At 44.7% G+C, this 10,117-nt stretch overlaps 1 protein-coding gene across 3 annotated transcripts in view; it reads right to left on the bottom strand.

The window, feature by feature from the left end:
* Nucleotides 1–1,973: 1,973 nt before the first annotated feature.
* il17rd.S (interleukin 17 receptor D S homeolog) overlaps nucleotides 1,974–10,117 on the bottom strand; it is a 56,026-nt gene continuing 47,882 nt past the window's right edge. For 2 of the 3 annotated variants that reach the window (XM_041591134.1, XM_041591135.1), the window contains exons 9-14: nucleotides 9,330–9,395; nucleotides 9,049–9,103; nucleotides 8,798–8,908; nucleotides 8,454–8,638; nucleotides 4,652–5,567; nucleotides 1,974–3,898 (exon numbers count right to left, since the gene is read on the bottom strand). In XM_041591134.1, coding sequence (XP_041447068.1) covers nucleotides 3,798–3,898; nucleotides 4,652–5,567; nucleotides 8,454–8,638; nucleotides 8,798–8,908; nucleotides 9,049–9,103; nucleotides 9,330–9,395 — 1,434 coding nt within the window. In that variant the 3' untranslated portion in view covers nucleotides 1,974–3,797. 3 annotated transcript variants of the gene reach the window in all.

The raw sequence follows: 10,117 nt of genomic DNA, 5'->3' as shown, positions 1-10,117 counted from the left end.
ATAACAATAGTTGGTAGCCTTACAGAGCATTTGTTTTTAGAAGGGGTCAGCGACCCCCTTTTGAAAGCTGCAAAGAGTCAGAAGAGAAAAGCAAATGATTAAAAAAGTAACAATAAAAACCAATTGAAAAGTTGCTTAGAATTGCCCATTCAATATCATATTATAATTAGCTTAAAGGTAAACCACCCCTTTAAACCTATATAAAGGCTACAACTCCCAGCAAGCCTTCACAGCCAAAGGGCCACACAGGAGCCCCCCATATTTCTTCACTCTCCCTAATGGTTTCTATGGGACAGATCTGAATTTATTCCCATAAAAGACATTACTCAGCAGCGCTGATGACTTCCCACTTAGTCCTTGGGCAATTCTGTAAATACACCAATGTGGCGCTGGTTGCCGGGGTGTCGCTGACCACAGCAACGGAACATGTCAGACAAGACAGAATCAAATGCCCCTTGAGAAGGTTCTATTGACATAGGAGGCCTGAAAACCCTCACATCAGGTTTATCCCTTTAATAAAAACTATAATGTTTTATATTCTTTTATAGTCGTTTATTAAAAACACTTGAAATAACTTCATGTTAATGGCTTGTCTGTCAACCAGTCCAACTAAAAAGTCATGTCCTGAGTCAGAACCCTCCCTGCTGAGCCCCAAACTGTGTCTGGAAGCAGGAAAATCTATCTGAAGGGATTATGGGGGATTTAAAGGGGTTCAGAGACAAACAGACTCAACAACCCCATGTACAATGTTTGGAGTAAAGAGTGGGGTAAAAGCATCGAAACTGGGGCCCCTGGTTACAGAGAAGACTTTAGTCTACAGGGTACAATGACATCCCGGACATTTCCAGGTTTCCTACTCTGTGGAACAGTTTAGGGGGTCCTTCCCTGTTTCAGCACAACAATGTCCCCCATGCACAGAACTAGGTCAGTACAGAATGGGTTTGCCGAGATGGGAAGAACCTGACTGTCCTCAACCCAAATGAACCCCTATGAGATGAACTGGAACTCTGACTGTGAGTCTGATCCCCAACATCAGTGCCCAACCTCACTCTTGTGGCTGAATGGAAACAACTCCCAGCAACAATGTTCCAACATCTAGTGGGAACCTTCCCAGAAGCACCGGGGCAGTTATAGCAGCAAAGGGGGGGGAAACCCAACTGAACCCCTATGGGATGAATTGGAACCCCAACTGTGAGACTGATCCCCAACATCAGTGCCCAACCTCACTCTTGTGGCTGAATGGAAACAACTCCCAGCAACAATGATCTAACATCTAGTGGGACCTTCCCAGAAGCACCGGGGCAGTTATAGCAGCAAAGGGCAACTTCATTTTAAGAGATGTTGAATATATACATACATATTTACATTATTATTATCCATTATTTATAGAGATGCAATATATTCCTCAATGGCTTAGCAAGGGGGGGTTGCAACCCAACTGAACTCCTGTCGGATTAACTGGAACCCCGACTGTGAGACTGATCCCCAACATTAGTGCCCAACCTCACTCTTGTGGCTGAATGGAAACAACTCCCAGCAACAATGATCCAACATCTAGTGGGAACCTTCCCAGAAGAGTAGGGGCTCTATATATAATAGGGATGCACTGAATCCAGGATTCAGCCGAATCCTTTTGCCCAGCCAAACCAAATCCTAATTTGCATATTCAAATTAGTGGTGTCACAAAACAAGGAAGAAAAAATGTTCTTCCGTCCCACCCCTAAGTTGCATATGCAAAATATTCGGCTTCGGCCGAATCCAAAATAGTGGATTCGGTGCATCCCTAATATATAATCCACACCCCATTGTGCCTGTTGAATATACTCAGTATATACCTGCTGTTAACCCCCAGCACCCAGGAGAGTAGCAGGGAGTTATATTCCAACACCCAGTGAAGGGCTGAAGGTTATGAGATTCATGACTGGGACCCCTCACTCCGGCCCTGATACCCCAATACTATAAAGAGACAGAGCTAAGAAAGAAGTTACATTTATTGTACAATAAGTCGGTACCATAAAACAGTACATTGTTGCAATAATGAAATATCAGATTCAATCTCATTTATAAAATAACTCTACGTGGCACAGAGATTCGCTACCGCCTCTCGGGTACAAGTAACAAACGACAATATTTACATAAAATGTTACAAAGGACCCCCCCCTTAAATATTATCATTGGGTTTTGTATGTTGGCAAAGTTACCCTTTAAAAGAAGCATTTTGTTTGTTGATAAGGGACATCATCTAATTCAAAGATTTCTCTTTATGATCCAATTTCTACCTGGTTGCTAAGGTCTGTTACCCCGGCAACCGCAAAGTGAAAGACCGGAAGCTGTATTCATTGTTCTTATATTGCTTATCTTTCTAATCAGACTCTCGGAAATGTACTCATTCAAATGAATGCCTGGTTACTAGGGTTAGAGGGCTTAGCAACCAGATAATATTAAATTGTAGAATTATAGAACATTTTTAGTTCATAATGAAAGCAAAGGTGAACATGTTCTTCTTAATTCTCTTTATACCAGGGTGGTCTGGCCTCATAAAAGGGAAAACTAGTGAGTCACAATTCTGTGATTGACAGGCACAAAGTGTCAACTTGGATCTTATATCAATAAAAAAAAAAGCACATTAAACAGTAATAGGCACATTTTCTATTGATTTTGTGGCAGGGTGATGGAGGATGCTGGGAGATGTAGTTTAACCACAAGTGCAAAAAGTCTAGACTGTAGATTCCCGGAGAGCATACAGTGCTGTAGCCAGGCCTATTTCTAGAAGCATTAGAGGGAAATTAAATGGAAGACAAAAAGCCAGAGCGGTCAGTGATTGGCTGATTACAAACTCATTCTCAGGGTGGGGCCCATACAGCACAGGCTCTGGGTGATTGGCTGCTTGCAAACAGCTGGTCTGATAGAAGTGGAGTCTTCCCGGTGACCGGCACTAGGAAGCGGCTGTGGCTGGTGGGGAATCTTCTCCTGTTCTTGAACCTCTTCCCATAGAGGAATAATGGGGTTTGCTCAAAAGGAGCAGAACCGCAGGGCTGACACTCGTGTAAGTGGACGATAAAGCATCGGGATTAGAAAGGAGATAAAGTTGTGGAAAGACAAACAGCACCAGGAATGTTTATCAGTCGCCGCTGATTTCAAGGGCAAATAGTAAGAGAGTTCTGGTTCCACCGAATGACCCTTGGGAAACGTGCAATACCTGCTGTGAACTGCAGGGGGCAGACATAACATCCAGCCTCTCACTCTATGCACTCATTTATATGATAAAGCCGCTGCATGTAGCGCATGGCTGCAGTTGAGCTGCAGGATAAAGAGCAGCAGCCGCGCAGGGGCAGAATTATGAGGAGATTTAGGAGCAAACACCAAGTTCCAGTAAAGTTCTCTGCACCATTGTATTTGCCCATTACTGGCTCTGGCACCAGGACTTGGTCAGGTTTGGAAAAAGCAGCAGCTGCTGCAGAACCTCTTGAGTTCATGGGCTGCCAGTTTTAATGCACAGATGGTGGGGCCCTTCCTGTGACACAGCACCCCATAATAACCACACAGGGAATGAATTGTACTTCTCATGCCCAATGCCCAGCGGGTGCCGCCCAATCAGTGTCCCTGTCTGGAAAGCTCCAAATCCAGGAAGGGTCAGAGTTGATAATTCAAGTAGGTTCAGGCTCAGCAGTCGCGTCCCACCCTTATTCACAAGCCCCCGGGCTCTCTAAAGTGGCAATGCATATTAACCTCTTCCCTGCCAGGCCGGGCACCCCGTCCCACACATGGAAACGACTGGACCCAGAAACCAGAACGGGCTACAAGGGTGCGATGGCCTGGAGTTCGTCTGTGTGAAGGTGCAGATCCACTTTGCAGATTCCATACACCACGGATTTGGGGATAGACGGCTCCTCCTCTCCTGGAATAGAAAGCAACACATCAGCCCGTGTCATCAATCCTGGGACACAATACGGTTATTAAAGGGGAACCTCACCCAAAAACAATATAGCAGAACTCAGGACTTTTCCAAGTCTGCTAAAAGGATTCTGTGATGATTTTTATGGTGTAGTCTTTATTTCTAAATTACACTGCAAATAATTCACTGTACAATATAAAATTTCATTCCTGAACCAACAAGTGTATTTAGTTGTAATATTGGTGTGTAGGTGCATCTCAGGTCATTTTGCCTGGTCATGTGATTTCAGAAAGAGCCAGCACTTTAGGATGGAACTGCTTTCTGGCAGCCTGTTGTTTCTCCTACTCAATGTAACTGAATGTGTCTCAGTGGGACCTGGATTTTACTATTGAGTGCTGTTCTTAGATCTACCAGGCAGCTGTTATCTTGTGTTAGGGAGCTGCTATCTGGTTACCTTCCCATTGTTCTGTTGTTAGGCTGCTGTGGGGGGGGGGTGATATCACTCCAATTTGCAGTACAGCAGTAAAGAGAGTAAAGTCACATGACTGGGGGCAGCTGGGAAAATTACAATATGTCTAGCCCCAAATCAGTTTGTTTTTTTGAGAAATGGATTTCAGTGCAGAATTCTGCTGGAGCAGCACTATTAACTGATGTGTTTTGAAGAAAAAAAAATGTTTTCCCATGACAGTATCCCTTTAAACAGTTGGCATTGTCTCAAGAGTCACAACCAGCAGTGCAGGAATCAATATATCATACCTAGCCCTGAAGAAGAAGAGACACTTTCCGCAATGGAGGATGTTTCTGCCTGATCTGCCAACAGTCCGTCCATTAAAGGCAGTGAGAGTTCAGAGGAAGGGACGGACGAGTCGTATATCCCAGAATCCCTGGGCATGTCGGCTTGAGTGACAGCTTTAACAGAATGTAACACAGGCTGCAGGGCGGAGCTTACAGTTGGTGCTGCATCTGGCGCCTCTTCCCCGTCGATTTTATTCTGATCGCTCGCCGGCGGCTCAATGTCTATTTTAGCGGAGAGGTCGGTTTCCGCCACCTGTTTCCCCGTCACATCGTTGAGCACCAGCCCGGAGTCGAACTTGTCCATGAGGGGCTCCTGGAAGTGGAGGGTGGGGGAGTGGGACGGGAGGTGCTGCTTCTCAAACCAGTCGGGTTGCTGGTCGATGTACTGGTGCATGTTGCAGATTGCGATGTAGAGCGAGCGGCCGGCCTTGCTGCGGAAGTAGTTGCGCTTGCTGATGTTGCTAGGATACTGCTCGGGGTCCTGCAGGCTCAGCTCCTTGGAGTAAAGGTGGTAGTAGAGCTGGGGCAGGTGGTCCATCAGTTTGTACTTCTTGCTTTTATCCAGGATTCCCGGAATGTCCGAGTCCGACGAGTAATCGAAATAGACGCTGATGAATTTCCCAAGCTCCTCGGGGTTCCCCTCACCCTCGGCAGCGCTCAGTTTCTCACCGATCATCGCCATGGCGCTGACAAAGATCTCCCCATTCCCGGCCTCAGGGGGCGCCCCCTTGTGCTTCCGATTTTTCCTCTCCACAAAGTATTTGAGACCCTTGGAGCAGACGATGATGATGTAGTGGGAATCTCGGATCTTGTGCTTCAGCCACTCGCGCTGCCCGTCCTTACAGATCTTCAGGTTCTCCCAGAGATCCAGCGAAACCTTCAGGACAAAACAGTGTTGGTAAATACTGGGACCCCCTTTAGCCTTTACTGGGGACCTCCTGCAGCCCCACAAGTGCACTGGTCTAGGCTGCTGTATAGGATTCAATGTACATTAGCCAATTCTGTTCTGTCTGGCCACAACTAGGGGCACTTCGGGGGCCACGGGAAGCTGCGGAGTCGTTTCCCAATCCCAAAACGGGAAGGTTAAAGGGGATGTTCACCTTCCAAACACTTTATCAGTTCAATTGTTTTCAGATTGTTCCCCAGAAATAAAGACTTTTTTCAATTACTTTCCATTTGTTACTTGTGATGGGCGAATTTTCGATTCGCCACGAAATTCTCAAATTTCCCAGCGAAAAATGGCAAATAGCCACCGACATTTGACGCCCATTTAGGTCAATGGGCATCCGCTTAATCAACGCCGGCGACGGAATTGTCGCCGGCGTCAATTTAGCTCATTTATTTGCAGACGGCAAAATTCACGCCTGCCAAATAAATTTGCCCATCACAATTTGTTACTGTTTTTTCAAAATGTCGCCGGCGAGAATTTCACTAATTTATCTGCAGGCGGTGAAACATACGAATTCACCACAAATTCGCGCCTGGCGAATAAATTTGTCCATCACAATTTGTTTTTTCACAGTTTTTTCAAAAGGTCGTCGGCGCTCTATTTCGCTAATGTATTTGCAGGCGGCGAAACACAGTTCAGTAATTCAGGCGCAGACTCTGAACCGTTACAATTTTACATTTAGTTGATCCATTTCTCAGCAGCATCTCTGGAGTATCAGTAACTATTGTATCAAGTCTAACAGCTGCCTGTAATGAAACCCAGAGATTCTGCTCAGCAGGGACAGAGATAACAAATGTATCAACTAAACATATCAATTTAGAAAAGTTACAGGGTCGGCGACCCCCCCACCCAGTGCAGCTGAAACCAACTGATCTGAAAAAAGTGTTGGAAAGTGAACCCCTTTAAGGGTCAGAATAAATAATGCAATTATCAGTCTCCCAGACAACCAGAACCCTTTAGGGATTTGGGGTGGTTCACCTTTAAATTCAATTTTGATTACTTTTTTTTATGATGCAAATGAGACAATTTTCATTTGTTCTTCGTTTTATATTTTTCGTGGTCATTTAGGTTTTTGTTTAGCAGCTCTCCAGTTTGGCATTTCAGAAGGTATCAGGTTGCTAGGATCTTATTTACCCTAGCAACCACATAGCATATCTGAATGAAAGACTGGAAAATGAATAGGCGAAAGGCTGGATAGGAATGTAAGCAATAAAATTGTAATTATAATTCTGAATCTTACAAAAAACGCACATAATGGAGACCAACTGCAAGTGGCTAGGAAAAGAATGGTCTATAACATACTAAATGTAAAGGTGAACTATCCCTTTGACAGATTTTTTAAATAGCTCAGCATAATTTTCAATTCCTCCCGGATACAGACTCCCATCTGACATTCAAGCAAACGATTGGTTTCTAGGTTCAGCAGGACAACAAATGAGATACCAGAAAGCTGCACAATAAAGCAGTTCTACTTCCGAACACTAGAGGGCACACAGGTTCCGCATTTTTAACAACTCCCAGAAACCTTCTCTCCAGGGGCATGAGCTCAGCATTACATCGACTGTATCACTAACATTTATATCACTTTGTGCCCAGTTATTTGCCAGCGCTGCTCTGGAATCTGTGACCATATAAAGGCACAAGGCTGCAGGCTGAGTTATACAGGGAACTCTGAGTATCACTCATGTATTATAAGGAATAATGTACTCCCTACTGTAAATGATAAGGATATTAGAAGTCACTCAGGGGTTGTTCTGTGACCATATAAAGGCACAAGGCTGCAGGCTGAGTTATACAGGGAACTCTGAGTATCACTCATGTATTATAAGGGATAATGTACCCCCTACTGTAAATGATAAGGATATTAGAAGTCACTGAGGGGTTGTTCTGTGACCATATAAAGGCACAAGGCTGCAGGCTGAGTTATACAGGGAACTCTGAGTATCACTCATGTATTATAAGGGATAATGTACCCCCTACTGTAAATGATAAGGATATTAGAAGTCACTGAGGGGTTGTTCTGTGACCATATAAAGGCACAAGGCTGCAGGCTGAGTTATACAGGGAACTCTGAGTATCACTCATGTATTATAAGGGATAATGTACCCCCTACTGTAAATGATAAGGATATTAGAAGTCACTGAGGGGTTGTTCTGTGAGCATATAAAGGCACAAGGCTGCAGGCTGAGTTATACAGGGAACTCTGAGTATCACTCATGTATTATAAGGGATAATGTACCCCCTACTGTAAATGATAAGGATATTAGAAGTCACTGAGGGGTTGTTCTGTGACCATATAAAGGCACAAGGCTGCAGGCTGAGTTATACAGGGAACTCTGAGTATCACTCATGTATTATAAGGGATAATGTACCCCCTACTGTAAATGATAAGGATATTAGAAGTTACTGAGGGGTTCTGTGACCATATAAAGACACAAGGCTGCAGGCTGAGTTATACAGGGAACTCCGAGTATCACTCATGTATTATAAGGGATAATGTACCCCCTACTGTAAATGATAAGGATATTAGAAGTCACTGAGGGGTTGTTCTGTGACCATATAAAGGCACAAGGCTGCAGGCTGAGTTATACAGGGAACTCTGAGTATCACTTATGTATTAGAAGGGATAATGTACCCCCTACTGTAAATGATAAGGATATTAGAAGTCACTGAGGGGTTGTTCTGTGACCATATAAAGACACAAGGCTGCAGGCTGAGTTATACAGGGAACTCTGAGTATCACTCATGTATTATAAGGGATAATGTACCCCCTACTGTAAATGATAAGGATAGAAGACAGTGAGAGCCCCTCACCTCGCACCCACAGAAATCCTGCAGGAAATAGGCAAAGCAGTGGATGACATTAATGTGCTTCTGACAATCTTTAGTGGAGTAGCAGAGAAAGACTCGGGGGCGGGGGCGGGGCTTCTCCACGTGAAGACTCCCTGCGTAGGTAGATGATTCCGAACTCTCCTCGTCCAGGTGCGAGTAAATGTTTTCTGGTGGGGACACAAAAACACATGAGGTACAGAGCAAGTGAAAGGTCAGCACGTGGGTAGGAGCTGCCATATTGCTTCCCAGTACAGTACTGTATGGGGGAATAGCTTATTTATAGTACAAGGATAAAGGCTACTATACAGTATGTTTAGGTTACATACCTTGCTGCTTCTTGCGGCACATGACGGTGAATAAAGTGGCAAAGGCAGATATGATGACCAGGGGTACAGTAATGGCGATGGCTCGTATTGGACCGGCCCAAGGGGAATGCACTGTTGGGGAGAGAGAGATTTGGGGAAGGTTACACCTCTGCTTTGCACAATTACGCTTCAATGGCTCCAGTTTGTCACAAGAGAAAATATATAAATTTCTTTGATTATTTCCACCCCTCCCCGGGGCCCCATTCACTTGCCTGGTTTCAGCGAGTAGTGCATGAACTTCCTCGTCGTGTTGGTGTCGTCCACGAGCTGCGCAGAGAAACGAGATCTTTTAAATGTACAGTTGCCGCTGCCACTGCTCAGTGACAAGGACTAAAGGCTGAGGGCAGACAGGGCACAAGCTATGGGGGGCGCTGCTGGCAGTTGGGGTTGATGCCAACATTCCCTTCAACCCGACTTCCTAAGCTTCCTCACCAATAGGAAACATGGACAACAAAGGTAACTTGCTCTGAAGGTTTAGTTTCCCTTTAATTACCTCTATGACATAGTCCCCCGGGGATACGTTCTGGATCAGGCAGTTGGTGAAGTCTGTGTTCAGCACCTACAGACATAAAGGGTAAGTATATTGTTAAAAAATTTCGTTTTTATTTCTAATTTACACTGCAAATAATTCACTGTACAATATAAAATGTCATTCCTGAAGCAGCAAGTGTATTTAGTTGTAATATTGGTGTGTAGGTGCATCTCAGGTCATTTTGCCTGGTCATGTGATTTCAGAAAGAGCCAGCACTTTAGGATGGAACTGCTTTCTGGCAGCCTGTTGTTTCTCCTACTCAATGTAACTGAATGTGTCTCAGTGGGACCTGGATTTTACTATTGAGTGTTGTTCTTAGATCTACCAGGCAGCTGTTATCTTGTGTTAGGGAGCTGTTAGCTGGTTACCTTCCCATTGTTCTGTTGTTAGGCTGCTGGGGGGGGAAAGGGAGGGGGTGATATCACTCCAACTTGCAGTACAGCAGTAAAGAGTAGGGATGCACCCAATCCACTATTTTGGATTCGGCCGAACCCCCGAATCCTTTGCAAAAAATTCAGCCCAATACCGAACCAATTTCACTCCCCGCCCTTAATTTGCATATGCAAATTAGGATTCGGATCAGCCGAATCCAAATCCTGTTGAAAAAGGCTGAATCCTGAACCGAATCCTGGATTCGGTGCATCCCTAGTAAAGAGTGATTGAAGTTTATCAGAGCACAAGTCACATGACTGGGGCAGCTGGGAAACTGACAATATGTCTAGCCCCGTGTCAGGTTTTTAAAATTAAAT

The sequence above is a fragment of the Xenopus laevis genome, chromosome 4S, assembly GCF_017654675.1.
Source record: "Xenopus laevis strain J_2021 chromosome 4S, Xenopus_laevis_v10.1, whole genome shotgun sequence".
NCBI classification, from domain to species: Eukaryota; Metazoa; Chordata; class Amphibia; order Anura; family Pipidae; genus Xenopus; species Xenopus laevis.
The sequence above is the reverse complement of the archived record's forward strand: the minus strand, read 5'-3'. Positions and strand labels throughout refer to the sequence as shown.